Raw genomic sequence first — 22,500 nt, forward strand, 5'->3', positions numbered from 1 at the left:
ATACATTAATGTGTCTAAATTAATACATTAATGTGTCTAAATTAATACATTAATGTGTCTGAATTAATACATTAATGTGTCTAAATTAACACATTAATGTGTCTAAATTAATGCATTAATGTGTCTAAATTAATACATTAATGTGTCTAAATTAATACATTAATGTGTCTAAATTAATACATTAATGTGTCTAAATTAATACATTAATGTGTCTAAATTAATACATTAATGTGTCTAAATTAATACATTAATGTGTCTAAATTAATACATTAATGTGTCTAAATTAATACATTAATGTGTCTAAATTAATACATTAATGTGTCTAAATTAATACATTAATGTGTCTTAATTAAGACATTAATGCAGGGTGTCTAGCCAACTCAATCACCGTCACAAATTAATACATTAATGTGTCTAAATTAATACATTAATGTGTCTAAATTAATGCATTAATGTGTCTAAATTAATACATTAATGTGTCTAAATTAATACATGAATGTGTCTAAATTAATACATTAATGTGTCTAAATTAATACAGGTTGTCTGGCCAACTCTGTCGCCGACCTGAGGGTCAACCTGGCGGGTGCAAGTGGTGGTGTGTACGCTCTGATTGGTGCTCATATTGCTGCCATTATTATCGTGAGTCACGTGATCGGGGGGTGGGACAAGTCACGAAATTTTACTCTGCAAGTATGACGTGTCACCAGGTTATTATCCATATGGACTCTGATGGCAGTATATGCAGATATTTTTTCCACGCCTCTCAAGAAATAAAACAGTGCCCCCCCCCCCTTCCCGAGAACGTCCATTCACCCCCTACCCCCCAGGACTAAGTAAAAAAATATGTTGTATATTTGTAACCACTATCCGCCACCACCTGGATATTTTAAGTGCGTTCAACAGATTTTGCAGGTGCCCCCTCCTCCTTCCCCACCCCAACCCCGCCTGAGAAAAATGTCTAAAAGAAACCCTGCATATTATATCGCAGTTCAGATTAACAATTCTATTTCAAAGACATCCAATACACCGCTACAATGAAAGTCATAACCTAGCTTATTTATAAGCTAGGGTATGTGCACCCCAACCCCTCTAAAAATTGTATGTACCCCCCCTCGAACCTTGGGAGAAAAATGTCTGAATGAAACACCGACTAAAGCTCCTCTCGCGACTTGGGGTTTCTATGTTAACGTTACTTTATAAAAAAAAAGAAGTCTTTTTTTTATCTCAAGGGAACTAACTTTGTAAACATAAATTAATTGGCCGATTCTAGTCGGAATAAGATACGCATGCGATACGCATGCGCAATGGAGAGAAACTACGACTTAGCGGCGATGTTTTCGATGGTACTGCGCATGCGTGTGTTTACAACCGCAGAACCCTAATACCAACCCTAATCCTATCCTTAGCCCTATCCCTAATCCTAACCCTAACCCTAATCCTATCCCTAACCCTAACCCTAGCCCTAATCCTATCCCTAACCCTAGCCCTAATCCTACCCCTAACCCTCATTCTAGCCCTAACCCTAGCCATAGGTCACTGCGCATGCGCAGAACTATCTTTTGCCGAAAAATCTTAGCGGCGATGTTTTCGATGGTACTGCGCATGCGTGTGTTTACAACCGCAGAACCCTAATACCAACCCTAATCCTATCCTTAGCCCTATCCCTAATCCTAACCCTAACCCTAATCCTATCCCTAACCCTAACCCTAGCCCTAATCCTATCCCTAACCCTAGCCCTAATCCTACCCCTAACCCTCATTCTAGCCCTAACCCTAGCCATAGGTCACTGCGCATGCGCAGAACTATCTTTTGCCGAAAAATCTTATTCCGAGTAGACACTTCGAAATTAATCTATGTACTGCACAGAACTGGAGCGAGATGAACTACCATGCGATGGATATAACCAACAGTAAGAAGAAGGTGTGTATCAGCATACTCCGATTGGTACTCTGCGCACCTTTTAGGCTGGCTGCTATATTCGTAATTGGTACGTTTGTTGCTGTTGTTTGTTTGTATTTAATTTTTAAACTCACATTTTTTAAATTTATTAATGAATCAACGTAATTATATTGAACTGTTTGTTATTGTATTGTTGTTATTATATTGTTGTTTTTTCCAGGAATCTTTTCGGTGGGGCTCTGCCCCCCCCCTCCCCCAAACGAAATGGAAATTTATATAGAAAAAATATACTGTCACCAGTGTCCGGCCCCTGGAAAATTTAGTCCACCCCCCTCCCTAAAATATCAAGTGCCCCGCCGGAAAAAAAGTCTGGAAGAAACATTGATTGTCTTATACGATTTAGGGTTATTATAAAAGCTTTAATTATTCTATCACTAAGCTGCAACTCATTACATCTATTCATTATTAATGTTGTAACTAATTTAATCTAGTTCATTAAGCTGTAACTAGTTTTGTGTGTTAAGTAGTCACTAATTAAACTATTCATTAAGTAGTATCTGATTTCGCGTATTCATTAAATGTACCTAATTTTATCTGTTCATACCTGATTTCACCCATTCATTAAACTGTACCTGTTTGTTTTTTTTAAATTCATTTAGTTGTAAATAATTTCATCTATTCATTAAGTTGTATCTGATTTCATCCATTCATTAAGTTGTACCTGTTCTCACCTATTCATTAAGTTGTACCAGTTCTCATCCATCCATTAAGTTGTACCTGTTCTCATCTATTCATTAAGTTGTACCTGTTCTCATCTATTCATTAAGTTGTACCTGTTCTCATCTATTCATTAAGTTGTACCTGTTCTCATCCATTCATTAAGTTGTACCTGACACCGGTTTGGCCCTCTACCGGCGCTTCTCAGCGCCCGCCTCTAACAGAACTGGCGTCATAGCCCACATTGGGGGGCTCCAGACAGGTAAGTCAGTCAGCCAGTGGCGTAGGCAGGAGGGGTGTTAGGGGGGTCATAGCCCCCCCCATAGACCCCTCGATATATATATATATATAAAGTATGAGGGGGGGTGCAAATCGAAAGTTTCGGGGGGGGGGGGGGTGCAAATCGAAAGTTTGGCCCCGGGTAAAAATTGGACCCCCCCCCCCTTGAGACGACCCTGGCTACGCCACTGCAGTCAGCATATGCTATACCCGATATAAGCACGTTCATACTGATTTAGACTAAATCTAAATGCATTCCTTCACCAATATTTTGATCGACCAAATATGATGGCGATTCTTTATCAACATTTAAGATAGAAACAAATTGAATGCCGTTTTTTTTTTTATCAACGTTATTATTACAGACTAATCTTTATTTTTCTTAAATATGCAGGTTAATTAAAAAATAGATATACTTGCGTTGTCTTCGGAGACGAGCGCATGCGGACATTTTGAACGGTGTTAGAAGTTGTTGAAAATTAAGTTACAGGATTACCCATATATAGAGAGCAGGACAGACTTAGCGAACCAAGTGAAACAGTGTAATGAAATAGTGTATCCCACCGAAATGACCAACGATGATTGACAAAAAAAAAAATTTCGGCTATGTTTGATAGACATGTTGCATCTTACTCGACGTGTGGTCGAGTGGTAGACTGCTCTACTGCTAGCCTGAATGTCTTGAGCTCGGATCTCTGTCCGGACTCGTGACTGCAGGGCGTACTTGAGTCCACCCAGCTCTAAAAAGTACCTGAATCACGTTAGGGAAAGCAAAGGCGGCTTAGCATAATGCTAACCATAATACTTTCGTAGTTAAAAGTTAGGCAGTCCATCACTTAGTGCCGGCACCTATTTTTTTTTACAAAAAAAAAAAAAGCACTGCATAAATTCTTTGTAAATTGTGAATGAATTTCTCTCACAGGTTTGCTTTTAGGCATTTTAGTGCTGAAAAACTTGAACACTTCGACCTGGGAACGGTACCTTGGCTGGTTATTTCTGTTGGCATTTCTATGCTTCTTCGTCTTTTGTTGTTTGGTGAACGGCTTCATCAAGGAATATCCAGTTACCGACTGGAGCCCTTTGCAGTACTTTTAATGAAGGATAGCCTTCAAGCATGAAGGCGACGCACGGTCAAGGCTGTTTGTGAATCTCCTAGAGACTGGCTTGGTGGTGGGTTTCAAACATCCCTTGACCCTAGCTTGTGTCTGAAGGGAAGATGAGCTTGTTTAATCATTAACCCCTAAGATGTCGCACAATTAGATTAACCCGTAGCGGACAAAATATTTCGATCAACACTCAACTGCCTACTGATGAGAGAAAATGCAAAAAAAAAAAAAATGAACATAAAAATATTTAACTTTTATTATTTGTTGCCTTTTTGTTTTACTTTCAAAAATTTATGTTCTTTTGACATAGAAATTTTCGTTATTATTAATGAAAAGTTGAGTTCTTTACCGCTGAATGAATATTGGCGTACAGTAACTATTCTTTCTTCTGCTGTAGTTCGTAAGACGATACTGAGACGGCTCAGCTCTGGTGGGTACCTGACTGACGTTAGGGAGGGTAAACTCGAAAGGGATAGCGTTCAGGGGCGTAGCGAGGGGGGGGGGGCGGGGTGCGGACCGCACCGGGTGACACCATTTAGGGGGGTGAGACCAAGGCGAAAAATAGCAAAACATATAGAAAAAAACTTGAGGGGGGGGGGGTGCAAGTCGAAAGTTTGAGGGGGGGGGGTGCAAATCGAAACCTTGAGGGGGTGCAAATCGAAAGTTTGAGGGGGGGGGGGTGCGAATCGAAAATTTGAAAGTTTGTCCCCGTGGTGACACCATTAAGTGCCGCACCGGATGACACCCGACCTCGCTACGCCATTGATAGCGTTAACCACCTTTTCCTTTCACGGGCCAATGTCACGGAACCAAGTTAAGTCTATTGTCTCTACCATATCCACCGCCAGATTCGAAAAAGAAACATTACTTATTAGTAACGTATGCAGGGGAGAAGGGAGGGGAGGGGGGGGTGTGGGAGGGGGGGGGGGGGCAGCCGATCCACCTATGAACATTTTTTTCAGAGATTAAAGTAAAATTTTAAACTGCTATTTAAAAAAAATACTGAAACTACGAATCTACCATTGTTATGTTATGTAAACTTTTAATTTATCGCAAGAGGTGTATACTTCTAGACATACTTCTGAGCATCAGACATGAGTGAGGCGCTTTTATGCCATAATGTCAGTCAACTTTAGCGTCGGTGCTTTTGGCGCTCACGCCATACCTTATAGATATGGCAGAGGCGTAGCGAGGGGGGGGGGGGCGGGGTGCGGACCGCACCGGGTGACACCATGGCAAAAAAAAAAACACAATATATAGAGAAAAATTTGAGGGGGGGGGGGGGGTGCAAATGGAAAGTTTGAGGGGGTGCAAATCGAAAGTTTGAAAGTTTTTTCCCGGGAAGGGTCGCTACGCCTCTGGGGGGGGGGTGACACCATTAGGTGCCGCACCGGGTGACACCCGACCTCGCTACGCCACTGAGATATGGGCCCACAAGCACAGATCTTCGTTCACAAATGTAACCTTTGCTGGAGTTGTGAGTTTAACCATCATTCATCTTTTTATTTGCAACGCCTATTTTCTACTAACTTTGGCTTTCAAGATCAGTCTCCAGGAAGAGTAGGTTAATCATTTAGGTAAAATATACTAGCAAGATGTTGCCAGGGCCCGTGTACGTATTGCCAGCTGGTCTAGAACATCTTCCTAAGGCAAATATATAGGCCTACTGTTTACAAAAGCAAAACTGCATTCGAAAGAAGAATCGTGAAGTTTAAGAAAAAGAAAAAAAAGTTTAATTTTTTTTTTTTAACAATCAAAATAAAACCTTTGCAACAAGTAAAACGGAAAAATGTGTTATGTAATTATCAGTGAACAGAATAGTTATCTAGCCCATAAGTTCTTATTATATTAAACACTAGTCTTTAAATAGCACAAATAGCAGCTGCTAATTGAAAAAAATCATGTTATGTTCTTTTGAAAGACAAGAAATTGCTTGGAGTTAATAAGTTTTAATTTGGTGTTAGTTTGCATTAAAAATATTCAAACTGTAAGACAATATTACAACAGCAATGGTGACAAGTTGCGGTATTTATTATTCTGCTGTTTCGAACTTTCTTCATGCTTTGATAATATCAATATCTTTTATAATCTATCATGAGATATTAGATATATTTTTAAAGAAAGCAAATTAGTTTTATTTTCTTGTTTTAGTTTTATTTTCTTGTTTTCAATGTATCTAAAAGCATGTTGCTCTAAAGTTTGTTTTAAAATATTTTTTTTATATCCTGCGAAGCTGGTTGCCACAAATGTTTTATGTATTTTTTTTTATTGAGATGCCAATTAAACTTGCTGAAGGTTATTGAGTCATCTTCATTACATTACAATTCGCACAAAGAAAAAACTATTTAAAATGTAATATGACTAGATGTAGACCTACTTAAATTCAAAATATTGATGTTTTAAAAATGAAGAATTGATGCGACGTAAATTTTTAATACTAAGGGCCACTCCAGGCTTCAATTAAAGACATAATCTAGCACTTAGAAATGTCTCGTCCTTTATTCTCGTTTGGGTCCTTTAGAGAAATTTTAAAAATATTGCAATCTCTAAAATAATACTGAAAAAAATAAGTAATAAATTTATTAATTAAAAAAAATTATTGAAAAAAATATGTGAGCTTGGCAGTGCGAGACCCACAGCAGCCTTCATGCCGTGACCAGGATTCGAACCTGGGTTGTCGCGGCCACAACGCGAAGTACTAACCACTATACGATCACGGCCAGCGCGCTCACATCGATTCGGGCCGTAGTAACTGTGTCAATTGACTTTATATGAGATAAAACAAAAGGTAAGATTAAAATTTTTTTTGTTGAATCAAAACTTCTTTATACACACATATTATCAATCACACATCTATTAATAACGTCTTGGTAATTATTGAAAATGAAAAAATGATATTTTGTACTTAATCATTAATTGATTTAATTTAACACAGGTCTATTTAATAAAAATGTGCCGTGGTAAATTAATACTTATTTCGTTTTCACTGGTTTTGTTTTTAGATGTTCTCAGGGGAAACTATTCTGCAATCTTTGTAGATTCTAACTATCGATTTTATCGTAAGAAAAACAATTCCCTCAATTTCTAAATCCTAGATCTAGTCCTAGACTGGACTAGAAATCAAGTTGCTTTATCCATATTGTCTCTACTAACTGAATTTCGCAGATCTAAAAATGGCAGGAATACCACCTGGTTGGGAAAAACGAACAAGTCGTAATAACGGTAATTTTTATGTTGGCCTAAAAAAATAATAGGCCCTCCTAAAAAAATATGTTAGGCCTACCCTAATTTAGTAATTTTGTCGAGTTAAGTTTTTAGTTTTTTTTTATGGTAGTCTCACCACCAGTAGTAGCAGCTACTAAACATAGTTCTAGTTCTTTTTACTACTTAAAACTTTAGGCCCTAGTGGCCCTAGTAGATTCTAAATCTAATGGTCTGACATCTTATCTTTAAAATAATCTTACTAAATCTAGAATTCTAGTTGTCGCAAATCTTCTGCAAGTTTTTTTTCTGTGTTTCTTTTAAAAACATTAATTACTACATTAATCTATTTATGCACATTTTTAAACATTGTGTAGGTCTAGGCCCCTAGGCCTATTAGAAATAATATGGCACCAAATAGGCCCTAAGCCCTAAATGACGATTTACAGTATTTCCAGTGGTTTCCGGAACGGTGTGACAGACTACGCCATTGTTTTACTGTTTTTTACTGCTGTACTATTCCAAAGTAATAACTAACGCTATATCATGATATTACCCACGACTATTATTTATATTTAGATATAAGGCCTACTAAATCTAGGCCTAATTGTTGCTAATTTTCTGTCTATTAAAACATTAATTTAATGCACTTGTCTTTATTTTTATTTTAATGGTCAAATAAACTATAATGTACAGTAATTAATGTTAACGAATCTCAACAAACATTACCTGGATAATTAATGACACTATTTCGTGAGATTACCTAGTTTTTATTATTTTAAACTTTATAGGCCTAGGGCTTAACTAATTGAAATACTAATTTTAAAAGTAATTCAGTAATCATCACTAGTTCTAGATAGATCTGTGAGTCGAATTAGTCTAGAACTAGATTTAGATGTAGAATGACTAGAGATAGTAGATCTAGAATAAATTCTTGATAGAATCTAATTAAGTTTAAAAATTCAATTGAGAATAGACACTTCGTTAAATTATCATTACTTTAAATCTAGATCTATTGTAGTACTATAGTATAATTTAGAATTGTGTATTCTGTAAGCTGCAATCTACATCGTACTAAGGTTTTGTGGTTTCTAGAAATGAAATCTAGATCTAAGTTCTGCTATTTGAAACTAGAGAAACACCTTCAAAATAAAAAAAATTTTCATACAGGTAAAGATTACTATATGAACATCTACACAAAAGAAAGTCAGTGGGATGAACCGACTGAGCCAGCTGAGCAGAAATCCAACAAAGTCACATGTTCGCATTTACTAGTCAAGCATAAACATTCCAGGCGTCCACAGAACTGGAAAGGGGAGGAGATAACTAGGACTAAGGAGGAGGCACTAGAATTGCTACAACGTGAGTAAATTCCCTTTTTAAAAATTTTGGTTAAAACTCTGTATTTTGTAATGTTCTTATAACAGGTCTAAGTGTATTTTTAAATATATTTTTATATAATATTGTTAGTAAAAGAATTGATTTATTAAGCATGATTATTTTAAAGTTAATTTATGCACTGAAGAAAACTAAAGAACTATAGTCCTTAATGGAAAGTCTCATTTTTTTTTTGGTACGTTTTACCTTAAGATATTTTTCATATTATCTTCCTTATATTTTATTCTTTTCACTGTTTTTCATAGCCTTACTTACTTTCTAATCTTTTATTCATTTCAGAATACCGAAATAAAATAGTTAATGATGAGGCCACATTTGCAGAGCTAGCTGAGAAGTACTCAGACTGCAGTTCTGCTAGAAAAGGGGGTGATTTAGGTCCCTTTGGTCCAGGACAAATGCAGCGGCCTTTTGAAGAAGCCTCATTCAAACTTCAGGTACTAAAAAAGTAATTCTATCGATAACTATTGAATGATAATTTTTTTAATGTACCTGTTACTAAAAATATTATGTTACCAACAGGTTGGTGAATTGAGTGAGCCTATATCAACAGACTCAGGAGTTCACATCATACTAAGGACAGCATAAACTTCACAGATTCTCTTCATTTGAATAATGCTGCATACATAAGCGGATCTAGCCTTGTTGAGATACTGGGAGCTAAGCCCAAAATCCCCATAGATATACAAGTGTAATACACTAAGAATATAACACTTAGTACAAAATGTAAAATTGGTTAACTTTTTATAGGTCTTTTTTTCTCTTACACGTTGGAGGACAGATCCGCCTATGTCTGCATATTTTATTTTTCTAGTGTTTCAATCTCATGTTTGTCCATATTTCATTTTCTGTCACACTTAAAATTTGGTAATAGGAAGTGGGAGGGGGGGGAGTTAACTCTCTCTGGAGCCTGAGGGTAATTTTGAACATTGATTTATTTTTTGCTCTCCAACCACAAATATTTTCATATTGTCTGCTCTTAAATTTAGTTTGATTCTTCTATATTTTAATATATTGACGGTAATTATTATCTTTTGATGCAGTTGAATGTTATTACTAAACTAAAGAATTGCATTTATAATTGAATTGCCTTCACCTCATTACTTAAGCAAAGTTTTATGAACAATGTCAAAACTATTCGTCACTGTTATTTGTTTTAAATGGAGTTTTTTTTTTTAAAGTGTTTTTTGTTGTGCTTTGTTTGAATAGCTAAAAATAAAATACAAAATATTTTTTATTTTAAAACTTTTAATATGCAAAGCAAACAAAAGCCTTATTAACCTGTAATTCCGTCATTTAAGTTAAAATAAAAATAGTGCTGCCTAATTTATAAATATTTAGCCAAGTGTTGCACCATTTCTTTATTTGCTTGTAAGGCAATATTTCACTCTAGTACACTGAATGTGCTTTTCTATTACTTTAACTGATGGTTTCCTTGATTATTTGTAGGCATTATATTTTAACCATTTATGTAATGGAGATTGCCTTATTAATGACAAGAAAGATAGTGTAAAATATCTAAAGAGAGGCCTTTGTCTTTTTGCTTACAGTTGATCTGTGTTCATCTTTGCTTAGTTAGTGACCACTTTGCTTTTGTTTGTTTTTTCATCAAACTAGATGTTTATTAATTTATTAACATCCTCTTTGAGCTATAATATTATCCTTTTTGATTGTGTAGTGCATTTAAGGTTAAAGTATACATCCTTAAGTATCTATAGCACTCAGTTTAAAAAAAAAATGATTTTTTAAACAGTGTTTCAGTTCCTGTACATCTTCAGTTATATAGTTATCTTCCTTTTTTTTATTACTCATGCAACTTGAGACAATCATAAAAAAAAGATCTTATTAATGTTGTCCTGTTAATTTTGATCAATAAATTGTTTTAGCTGTTATGCTACAAGACACACTCTTGGTTTTGAGAAAATTCCTTTTAGGAATTTGTTTGGTTTTATCTTTACTGTGTTTTCTTTTTTTACTTCATACAATTCAAAAGTGAATTCTGATATGATTTCTGATACTACATACAATATAATATATCTGAATTGTTAGCATACTTGTAACATTTTTTTGTCAAAATTATACTATTTAGATTGATCTAAATGACTTGTATTTAAAAATTTAATAGCTCTATTTGGACAAAAATTGTTCCAGTTTGAGAGTAATGCTTAATTTAAAAATTCTTATTGTGCATTATTTCAGCTGTGAATGTTTTTGTACACAACTTTAGAAAAAGCTATTGATGAATCCTTGTAGGTTTGTTACATGTAAAAGTTTATACAAGTACAGTACCTGCACTGTCTGTTTGAACACTCAGTGTATACATGTTGTAAAACTATTGAATAAACTTGTCTGAAGACCAAGATAGTATTTCATTATTCTGCTTACATTTTATCATAGCAAGTATCTCTTAATATTGTAGTTATGCTTTTATTTTAACAGAAGAAAACGTTTACGAAGAATATTAAGAAAAACTGTTCACAACAGTGGATTCTCATGTATATTCATTACTTTTATTTACATTTTTTTTTGTCACAAAAATCTGAATACATTTTATTTATTGCACTTTAACATCAAAGTATAATAATTGAATTTCTAAGCTTTTGATTGAACTAACATTTTCTCAGCTTTTTTATTTGATTCTACTGTAGTCCTTCACCCCTTATAGCCGAACATAAATCTCAACATTTTAATTTAATTTGATAGTAGTTTTCAACCCTTACATTCAAACATAAATCTTAACGTTATAATTTTTTCAACAGTAGTCCTTCAACCCTTTATACCCAAACATACTGCACTTCAACCCTGCCAATTTACAAGCAAAGTCCAAAGCCTGTTGTATGATTAGCCTGCAGTCTGTCAGTGTGTACTTGTGTAGGTACTGTTCCCTCCACAACACTGACATAAAGCCAGCCACAAAAGTGTCCCCTGCTCCTAGGCTGTCGATGACCTTGACACCCCTCAGGGCTGCAGACGTCAGTGTCTGACCTTTATAGCTGGCCGCTGCACCCTCATCTCCCCATGCACAAACCACCACAGCACTGTGTTTATAGTCACCATAGAAAACGTTATATTAATGTTAATATTAGCATACAAATATGTTATACATTATTCCATACAGCCTACAAGAAACTTGTTAATAGTTTGTATTTACTTTGGTTTACACAAAGATGACAGCTTATTCACTGCACAACTGGCGTCTGTAAATCCTTGACTTTTTGCGTAATCTTTGCTGACAAAAAGTAGGTCTGCTTTTGTCATCACAGAATCTATTCAAGGATAAATTAAAAAAAAAAAAGATCATGGGGCACTCAATCCAAGTTGTTTGGAGATAGATAAAGGCTAACAGCTCTTTATCTTTGGTTACACAACATTACTAGAAGAAAGTATTTATTCACATTTGCAAAAACCAGATGTGTGTGAAGTTTATTTGTTCGTTTGCCATTTCAGAAATTATTAACAAGGTGCTGCTTTGTATTTTCTTCATCTTCATTTTTGTTTAAAAGGGACATATCTGTTCATAGCCATTATAACTAGGCCATGTCAGAAAATAAAGGTTGTTTCTCAGTGTGGTAATCTGATAATCTTTATCTTAACCCAAAGGATTAAATCTGGGTTTTTAAAAATTGTCTCTACAATTAAAGTGAAATTACAAAAGGTAAATTAACTTTTTAAAGAAAATAAACTAGGACTCTCACCATATCCACTAAACTCTGGTTTCTCTATTTCAACTGATATGAAAACTTTGTCATCAACGACAACATCATCGTTTTTTAAGGAGTTATTGTAACGGATGACATCATCTAGCATACTAGATATTTCACTGACATTACTACATAGCTGAAAAAAATATTAAATACTAAAATGTGTAGGCCTATAATATAAAAAATACTAAATAATTTAACATCATGGTAATAATACAATTGTGTTTTCACTATAACATTATTTATAATGTTGATTATTTAGATGAATGTGTAAACTATACATTTCAAATATTAACTCAAAACCACAAAAATGTGACCTAGGCCATTGTGGACTAACTGAAATTATAAGCTTTAGAAAATGATGTCAATTAATTATTTACTTCAAAATGTGTCCATGAAAATGAAGAGAAGTCGTCTTTAAAGATGTCATGGAACTCTGCATAGCTCAACTCTGGTCGGTCTCTTGTTGTGGTTATAAAAAATATTTATATTTTACATTCAAATAACAAATATATTTTAAAAATTACAAGATTTCTAATTATTTTTAAATGTAATAACATTGAAACTAAATGGTTCAAGAGCAATTTTCAACAATAATATTTCTAGAATTTTGTGTATATTACAAAAACAGACATAAAGTTCCCTTTCAAACTTGACGGCCTACGGGGCAAGTGAAGTAGAGTTCAATTGTTTCTGTGACATCTGCACACGAAGGATAGTGTGGTCAGCACTATGCCCAGCAGCATTTACTTACCCTAATGTGAGTTAGGTACCCATCTGCTGGGTGAACTCAGGGATAGTCTACTGACTTTTACCCGAATTCAAACTCGAGACTTAAGGGTTAGCAGTCACTCTCTACCCCTAGGCCACTTCGTCCCAAAAACAGACATAAATATCTAAAATCTTTAAACTCAGCCTTACCTAGGATAAAATAAAATAGTGCGCGTACCAGTGCCCACGTTAAGTATAATCGTTGCAACAGGACAGAGAACATCTTTAACCACACTATGGCTGATGTTTATACCACACGTGGCAAAGTCATTAGCTATCCATCTATAGCAAAGAACAAGTTTACACAAACATTTTTTTAAAATCAATTTATATGATGAATTTTAAGACTATTAATACATTTATTAATCATAAAATATTCTAAATAATGAGCTTTTAATTTAAAACATGCTCAACTAAATTAGTCAATGAGTTGATTGAAATTAGGAATTGCTCTTTTACGCCATGTCGTACTTTGTTCTACAGTAGTCTGTTTGACTCTACCTACATAAAGCTAACGTGATGTTAGCCAACCATTCATAAGGTGGTACCTGGCTTCAGCCCCTTGGGATCCAAGCACCCCCACAAATTCACATGGCACAGAGAGCAACGACAGGACTGTACAGTTGTTGGAAGCATTCCCTCCCCTTTGCCAATAGTAATCAGAGCCCCTGGGAGAAAAAAATTCAAATTAAACTGCGTGTCCAAAAATATGATGATCTAATTATTAGTTTGTTGTTAAGGTTAATTCATAAATAACATCAAACTTTTTTTTACATTTTTTTACCTATACCATCACACTACTTGCACTAAATGATGTTACAATTCAGTCTAAGGACTCCTCCCTAGTTGCAACTTTTACCTATCATCATCATTTTTCTTGCTTATGCCCAAGAAACATGGGGTAAATAATGACCTCAACATACAAGGGGATAGTGTGTTCAGCACTATGCCCAGCCACCTTTGTTTCTCAAATGTTAGTCAGGTACAGATCAGAGCTGAGTGGACTCAGGGATATCCTACAGATTCAAGCCCAGGATCCAAACTTTTAGGTTGGTAATTATCAGCTCTACTATTCAACCACACCATCTTTCTTATTTTTTTTACCTTGGCTGGGTTAAAATCAATCAGTTTCTACTAAAATGTATAGAAAAGTCTTGAGAAAAATGAACAAACAATTGCTATTCCAATTTTTTAAATTTCTATTTAAAAAGTGATGTCACACTTTCTGAATACCCTACCCTACCTCAAAATGGTATTTTTTTAATAGTAAGAATTATGATAGTAGTTTAGGCTGTTAGCATAAGGTATTGTGCAAAATTACAATCGGCCTTAGATTTAAAATGCAAACAAAATAAGCGCACTTTCCTTTATTGTAATTTCAAAGTTTTACCTTTGATCAGAATCCTCCTTAGGATATTCATTCACAACATTAACAAAATCAACACAGGCCAATCCAACACATAATATTCCTCTATTCCCCTGCATTTGACCAGCTAGCATAATAATAATTATAAGTATTATGTATGTAGGCCTATGTATTATCATGTATGTACTAGACAGTTATGTATGTAGGCCTATTACTATTGATGTAAGACTCAGTAGAGTAGCGTTTAAATTGGCCTACATTTTTAAAATTTTTATATATAGGCCAATAGGCCTAGGTTATAAATATAATAAATTAAATAAGCTTAAAAGTTAAACCCAGGATCTAGATTCTAGAATCTAGATCTAGAAATACTCAGTAATAGGATTTTAAATTATTTATTACAGGCCCCAGAGGCATAGCGACCCTTCCCGGCGCCCGGGGACAAACTTTTTGATTTGCACCCCTCCCCCTCAAGATTTGGGTGTGGGAAAATTGCGAGACGCGAAAAGCGAAATGGCGAGGCGGGAAAATGCGAGAAGGGCGCGAAAACGGTCGGCCAAGTGACTTTTTTGTCTCGCATTTTACCACAACCCGATACTTACGCTGGGTGGTGTTGAAATGCGAAGATTTCTGCGAAAAATTTACCGCACCCGATTTTCAGTGGTATTTGGTCCAGACTTCAAAGACGTTTCGTTTACATTGTTAAAACTTCCGATTTTTCCGTCGCTAGACATACTGATGATTTGTCAACTCCCCCCATCTTTTGTGTCGACTTAGAATACCACCTTGTTCGAAACCGACGGAAATACCGCCAACGATAGATCAACTTCTTTCTTTTGTGTGGAACGCCGAAGCCGCCGAAACCGTCTTTGAAGATCGCCGTGCCGCCGCAAACATATTTTGTATTGTTGCATAGAAATGTGTGACGTCACACTATAAAAAAGCAATGTTTTTCGTGTTTTAGAAAACTGTTTTCATAAATTGTAATAGGAATTGATTAAAATACAGAAATTAGACAAGATTTTGGGAAAATATCGATGTTTAAAAAAAAATTCAACTGCAATTTTGAGGGGGGGGGGGGGGGGTTGAAGACTGAGGTGACGTCATTTTAGTGGGGGGGGGGTCTGGATTTTTGTGAAAATGTGTGACGGAGGGGAGGGGGAGGGGGTAAAAATCGTCATTTATGGATGACCCCTTTTAGCTATTAAATGGTAGTTTCGTCCATAGCGGACTTTATTCAGATTATCTACAGACGCACATTTTTTTTTCCATTATGTTCATATTCATGTTCTGTGTTAGCACAGTATAAATGGGAGTCTAATGAACTGGTGGGTTGGATGTACTATGTGTGAAAGATGGTGTGACGAGGTGTGTTTGATTAATGCTAGGACTTTTTCAGAAGATTTTGTTTGTAAATTTTGTTTGTAATTAAAATTACTTAATAAAAAATAAATTACACTTTTAAGAATTGTTTATACTTTTACACTTTTTGCAAGTACAACAATTGCAGAATATCTCTCCTGCTGACAAAATTATACCAATTCACAATGACACAGCTCACGTTTGTATAAACATGAGCGGGGTAGATTTTTAAAATTAATGCCGGGATTTTCCTCTCGCTAACAAGAGCGGGCGATGACAGTAGCACAGCAACGATGTTAGGATTTTTAAATAGATCTAGATCTAGATCTATCTATCTTCTTAGTATCTATCTATCTATATATATATAATAAAATCTAGATAAAAAATAACAACATACAACACTCGTGTTAAAGGGTATGGCTACATGCTAGTTTATTTAAAAAAAAATAATAATTTAAATAAATAAAGATGAAATAAGCATGAAAAAAAAACTTTTTTTCGCAAAAAGTGTCTCGCTATTTACCCTTGATTCCGCAGGTATGTCTCGCATGATCTTCTCGCATTTTCCCGCCTCGCCATTTCGCTTTTCGCGTCTCGCAATTTCCCCACACCCTCAAGATTTCAATTTGAACCCCCCTCAACCTTTCAATTTATTTTTCCAACCCAATTTTAATAATGTACGAACCTTGGTTCAAACTCTAACTGTAACTAACTTAAAAAATTAGTAACTACTACTAGAAGTCTAACTAGTAACTAGGCTAGACTAGATCTAGATCTAGATCTAGATTCTAGATCTAGATTCTAAATCTAGATTCTAGATTGTCCTAGAGAGTGCACATTAAATATTTTAAATTAACTTACTTATGAAAGATAGATCTTTCTAGAGTCCTAATAAGCCTAATATTCTAGAATCTTGTTCTAGAAATCTAGATCTATGGCATTCGCGTGAAGACGATTCAAGTCTTCATTTGGTTGTAGTTTGAGGCTGTTTTTTTTTACCCTCGACAACTGGACAATTCGATAGTGTGGTCTAGTGGCTAGAACTCCTGCCTACCATACAAGCGGCCGGGTTTCGATTCCATTGGTGGAACTAAGAATTTTTTACATTTGTGTTACAATATACATAAGTGCATATACATATATACACTACTTAAATCAACAGTCCAGTTGCACTAGGGACGACCTACCTCTTCCAGTGGCCGTGTTACCCGGAGTTTTATATAGTTTAATTAATTAAAACTAAATGCTCGAAAAATAGTAACATTAACCCTTTATCTACTGACGGTACTTATAAGTACCACTTTAATTAAGCGCCTGTATTATTTTTAATTTAAGATGAATTTTAAAAATTATTGATGTAATTGATAGTATTATCTCCCTTGAGTCACAGGTAGGTGGAGGGAACGATGTTTTTTGAAAATTACTGGTGTGGCGCCATTTTAAATCTCTACTTGTATCGGTAGTTCACAATTGTTCTGTACATACCTCATATGTGTTCCTAATTTCCCTTTGTTTTACCTTATTCTTCACGTTTTCAACGCCGAATATTTTTTATTGGCATCTTCAATAGTCAGGCAAATACATTTAACTTCTAGTTATACAATTTTTATCAAATTGTCTTTGTAATAGATCGATGTTTACAAGTGGACTTATAAGTACCGTCAGGGCACACGGACATTTTTTAGGATTTCTTGGAAATTGCTGATTTTCGATGTGGATTGACATAAATATTATTTTGATAATTAATTATCGAAATGTACTTAAAAATATATATTTATGCATTTATAAGAGGGTTATCATAGGGTTTTACTCAGAAATATTGTAATTAATTGCAGATTTCTAGTAGTAAAAGAATAACAAGAATAGAGGTGGCAGTTGCAGGCTCGTTTACTAGGTTTAGTATACGTTATTTGTATACCAAAGTCTAGTTCTAGAAGTAAGATTTGTAAGTTATATTTGTTGCAAAAAACTGTCTTGCATACAATGGCTAGCGTGTACGTAATGTATACATGTATATATGTAGACTAGTAATAGTCCATACATCTGCATGCAGTATAGATCATTTTGTAATTTTGAATCAGTAAACACAAAACAGTAGGCCACTACGGCTATTCCAAACACATTGAGCTCACTTCTATTTATGAACTTTACACTGTAGTGTAGACTATTCATAACATTTTAGTAGGCTACAATTATACTAGTATTACTAGTAGTAGTGTACTGAATGTTTTCAAAATATTTGTTTATGCGGCTCATTGTAATGGCTATTGGAAGCCTCTAGCAAAAGCAGGTTCAGTCCGGCAACTGTTGCCACACCAGAAAGACGACAGACAAGAATGTCTCAGGAATGAGGAATGAGGGAGCATGACATGTCGGCACCTTTTGCTGTGTTTGAGGTCTAAGATGTGTTCTGATAGAAAAACCAGTAAAAATCGTACTCAAAATATACTTTTGTGCTGTGTTTATGAGTGAAAATTACAAAAAAATGATTGTTATAATGATTGCCATGTTATTATTTAATAAGTTGTATCGTTTTTTCCTGTTTTGTAAATTTTTTAATTTTTGGAAAAAATGTCCTACACTCCTGACGGTACTTATAAGTACCAATACATGTTTGGGCCCTTAAAAATTTATGAAACAAAATTTCCTTCGACATATGCTTTAAATGTGCCAAAAGCAATATGATAATACATTGTTTAAGAAAAAATGTCATTCGGAACATAATTCCGTAAATAAAGGGTTAAATTAGACTTCACCAGGAGTGCTTAATGATTAAAACTTTTGTCATATAACAAACACGTTTCTTATGTCAAAGCCAATGAAGTTTAGACGCTAACGAAAAGGCGCAGGTCCAAATCCAACTCATATACTCATATCATTACAAAACTGAATCCCTAAAGACGTAATACAATAAAAAAGAGTATCATAAATTCCGCATCAGTAAATTTAGGTAGAGTTTTAGTTCTAGTTTTTAGTTTTTACTTTCTCGTATATACGTAGTATAGAGAAAGTATTGTAATCGTGCAAAAAAAAAAATCGAGATTTTTACAAATCTCGACGTTTTACACCTCACTGATACGGAAAAACATAATTTTGCAATCTTGTCCGTATGTCTGTGTGTGTGTGTGTCTGTGTGTCTGTCTGTCCGTGTGTAAACACGATAACTTGAGTACCGTTACAGCTAGGTTGATGAAATTTCATATATAAGTATTTTATCAAAATCGTAGATCCGTATCAACTTTTGAGCGATTTCCGATAACCGGAAGTGGTACTTTTCCTACTTTGAATTTTTCAAAAGCCTATAACTTGAGTACTATTTCAGATAGATAAATGAAATTTCACATGTAAGTAAAAGATCTAATTCTCTACCTTCTGTTAAATTTTGAGTAATTTCCGTTGACTGGAAGTAGTAATTTACGCTACTTCCGATTTCTCAAAAAACTAATGTAAATTTTTAAAGTACTAATAATATTGCGCACTATTATACGCGTTTTTATTCGGCGTTTGCTTGGTGCGCAATGTTTTTTTTATGAGATTCTATTCTATTTTTAAAAGTTTAAGTATTTAAAATGGATTAAAAATCATAACTATATCCCCAGTTACCATCCCCTGTTGTTTTATATAAGAACATTCGAGAAAGTTTAGGGGAGATCACTACCGGTTTATTTAGTTCTAGTACCAGCCTGTCTGTGGTTGATTCCAGATTCTAGTAGTCGTATATCAGACCGTGTCCAAAGTCACATATTGTTTCGTTAAAAAAGTGGTAACACCGCCTTAAATAACGTCAGACTTTTAAACATCACCTAATCTAAAATAACCATAACTATATTTTTAAAATACTTAAAATACATGTTTGAACAATAGACCTACTAGGCAACATTTCTTTAAGTTCCCTTTTCAAACCTGACGGTCTATAGGGCAAGTGAAGTAGTGTTCACTTGTTTCTACGACACCTCGGTAATTCAAACCCCACGTCAAAACTCGCACCCCCACCACCCCCACCATCTGTAGCCCTGTTACTTTTTTAACAACACTCAGTCTATTGAGTCTAACATTAGATGCGGTTTTATAACGAACATTTAAAATATACGAGGAATAAATCAGAAACTTTGCAAGCTGGTCTTATGGTAGACTGATCACTAACTTTAAGCCGGATTAAGCACTATACTATTAGTATTAGCATACAATGGATTGAAAATATTTTTTTCATAAGAAATTGGTTTCAGTTCAGTTTTGTATTACGATGTGTCAACTCTTAATAAATCACTTGGCCAACAACAAAGAGCATCTCGACAAACAAGGACGGTAACTCTGTGCTTGCTGAGTTGCTGAGTTGTTGACAAGGAGGACTGGACGTTGAAGTGTGAGTCCCGGTGTGTGCGGTTGGGGCGGTGCTGGGTTGGAGACTAGCCAGTACAATAGGCCAGTTAGGCTGTTTTAGGCTCACCCCCCCCCCCCCCTCTATATATTCTTAGATTGGTTAGATTGATTGAAGAACTGTGGGGCGGAAAAGCGACTAAACTATTGGCTCTATATCTTATATATAACAAGGGTTGCTTTCAGACATTTTTAACCGAGTTCAATTTGGGGGAGGGGGAGAGGAGCGGTCGTTAGTTTAAGTATACCATTCCTTTTTACATAAAATATTTGTCTCTTACGTTCAAGTGCCCTCCCCCCCCCCCCCCCCCCCCCCAGAAACACAGTACACAAATGTTCACAAAGAGAAATAAAAATCACATTTTACAAATAAGAGCCTATACAGAAAAAAAATTCATGCGGTCAAGGACGTCCGGGCATGTAGACGACGTAAGACGTCCAGACAATCAAAGATCGTGTCACTGAAGGTCCCTGACTTATCACAACACGTGTCAGCTCGCGGCTTATCTGGTTCATGTCACGTCCAGATTGTGGGAGCTTAGCTGTACGCTAACTTTGGGTCATCTCCCCTGCCTAGCTATTTAAACTTATGTTAGGGCCTCGTTTCTGTGAGCGCGCTGGCCGTGATCGTATAGTGGTTAGTACTTCGCGTTGTGGCCGCGACAACCCAGGTTCGAATCCTGGTCACGGCATAATGGTTGCTGTGCGTCTCGCACTGCCAAGCTCACGTATTTTTTTTGTGCCTAGAGCTCACGATTATTCTTTTTTATTCTTCAGCTACAGAAAAAGAATTTATGTTATGGTTGAAAATTAGTTAAACATTGCTAAAGTGTTCAAATGAAATTTTCCAAAAAAAAAAAAAAAAAAAAAGCAAATAAGAAAAACACGAAGAACAGAAAAGATATCTGAAATGAACTTTTATTAGGGGAGCAGACGGCGGTTGTATGATAGTTATTATATGGTTACACGTTGTCAGTCATCAATAGCGATCTAATTACATTGTCAATCGTTTTATCATCTTTACAAGTTCTACACGTCAAATGTCTCACAACTAGTACACGCAAACATCTCGCAAACTGTAGACTTCAATATATATATATATATATATGTATATATATATATATATATATATATATATATATATATATATATATATATATATATATATATATATATATATATATATATATATATATATAATACGAAATGCTTTGTTTAATTACACCAAAAACCAGTTAGTGCTAGTATACATCAGTTTATCACTCGGGAATTGTAACACATATACAAAGATAATTTTTTAATGTACAATCAATCGAAGTTTATAAATAAATTATATATAATATATAGGCTTATATATACTATAATATATATGTATAGGCCTATATACATATACATACATATAATTTTAAATAAATAAACATTGTTACAATAAATTAAATATTAAGTTTACATTAACAAAAAACTACAGTTAAATAACAACTGATGTTAAATGAAACCAACTCATGTACATAGAAGCAAGCTTGTTATAGTGTGCTTTTGTTTGGAAACTTTTATCCGCAGTTAAAGTTACATAACTTTTGCTAGACCAACTAACTTTGGCTCAATTAATATATATATATATATATATATATATATGTTATATATATGTATATATATATATATATATATATATATATATATATATATATATATATATATATATATATATATATAATAAAAACCACATTAACATAACAACACGACAGTCAGTTAAAAATCTGACCGCCAGAACACATTATATGGAACAAAACCGTAGCATTAAACACAGAACATGATATCAAATAAGGAAATGAATGTCCCTTCTGCAAAATCTTAATGTTTACAATTGTAATGGTAATCTGATAGATCAACGATTCAATTTTGCCAAACTAAAATTGATCTGCTCAAAAACATGTTTCTTAATGTTGATCAATTAAAATAAAATATTTACACTGTATACGGAAACAATTTTAAAAGAAATACATTACAAAAAGTATAATGTTATGCATAATTTCGAATTAAAAACAAAATGAATATAATTTTATTTTAAGCGTCATTTCAGGGGAAGCGACTCTGATTTAGTTATGTTTGTACTGTTAGCTTCCCTTTGCTGTATATCGAACAGTATTCCACGTTTTGTATTTCAACAAAAGATCACTCGTTACAAAAAAAAAAATATAATAAATCAGACAAACTATATCAACACATTCAATGTATTGCTTCATCAACATCACATACACAGGCGTCTTTTTATGTAGAACTGGGTTAAATTTTTCATACTTTAGCTACGTATATTTAGCACACCATT

At 34.6% G+C, this 22,500-nt stretch overlaps 3 protein-coding genes and 2 non-coding genes across 5 annotated transcripts in view; 3 read left to right on the plus strand and 2 right to left on the minus strand.

The window, feature by feature from the left end:
* The window catches only part of LOC131936620 (rhomboid-related protein 2), a 10,547-nt gene extending 6,354 nt beyond the window's left edge, over positions 1-4,193 (plus strand). Inside the window, exons 8-11 of the mRNA XM_059293683.1 lie at positions 539-639; positions 1,867-1,987; positions 2,783-2,878; positions 3,818-4,193. Of these exons, the coding sequence (XP_059149666.1) occupies positions 539-639; positions 1,867-1,987; positions 2,783-2,878; positions 3,818-3,990 (491 nt within the window). The 3' untranslated portion in view covers positions 3,991-4,193. The remainder of the gene's footprint in view (positions 1-538; positions 640-1,866; positions 1,988-2,782; positions 2,879-3,817) is intronic.
* Positions 4,194-6,649: 2,456 nt separating this feature from the next.
* Trnah-gug (transfer RNA histidin (anticodon GUG)) lies at positions 6,650-6,721 on the minus strand. Its single transcript has one exon. It is a non-coding gene; the product is annotated as a tRNA-His (tRNA).
* A 297-nt stretch (positions 6,722-7,018) lies between these two features.
* Positions 7,019-10,957, plus strand: LOC131936628 (putative peptidyl-prolyl cis-trans isomerase dodo). The gene is made up of 4 exons (XM_059293694.1): positions 7,019-7,223; positions 8,373-8,564; positions 8,880-9,034; positions 9,120-10,957. Exons 1-4 carry the CDS (start codon positions 7,175-7,177, stop codon positions 9,183-9,185), a joined length of 462 nt encoding a protein of 153 aa, XP_059149677.1. The 5' UTR covers positions 7,019-7,174; the 3' UTR covers positions 9,186-10,957.
* Positions 10,958-11,121: 164 nt separating this feature from the next.
* On the minus strand, positions 11,122-16,764 carry LOC131936619 (ketohexokinase-like). Its single transcript, XM_059293681.1, has 8 exons — positions 16,659-16,764; positions 14,460-14,562; positions 13,618-13,737; positions 13,220-13,351; positions 12,679-12,760; positions 12,293-12,434; positions 11,749-11,863; positions 11,122-11,635 (listed from the first exon to the last, which is right to left on the minus strand). Exons 2-8 carry the CDS (start codon positions 14,552-14,554, stop codon positions 11,350-11,352), a joined length of 972 nt encoding a protein of 323 aa, XP_059149664.1. The 5' UTR covers positions 14,555-14,562; positions 16,659-16,764; the 3' UTR covers positions 11,122-11,349.
* Positions 16,765-20,794: 4,030 nt separating this feature from the next.
* On the plus strand, positions 20,795-20,866 carry Trnah-gug (transfer RNA histidin (anticodon GUG)). The gene has a single exon. It is a non-coding gene; the product is annotated as a tRNA-His (tRNA).
* Positions 20,867-22,500: the final 1,634 nt, after the last annotated feature.

The sequence above is a fragment of the Physella acuta genome, unplaced genomic scaffold, assembly GCF_028476545.2.
Source record: "Physella acuta isolate Inbredline_101_S28 unplaced genomic scaffold, ASM2847654v3 ptg000182l, whole genome shotgun sequence".
Taxonomy (NCBI): domain Eukaryota; kingdom Metazoa; phylum Mollusca; class Gastropoda; family Physidae; genus Physella; species Physella acuta.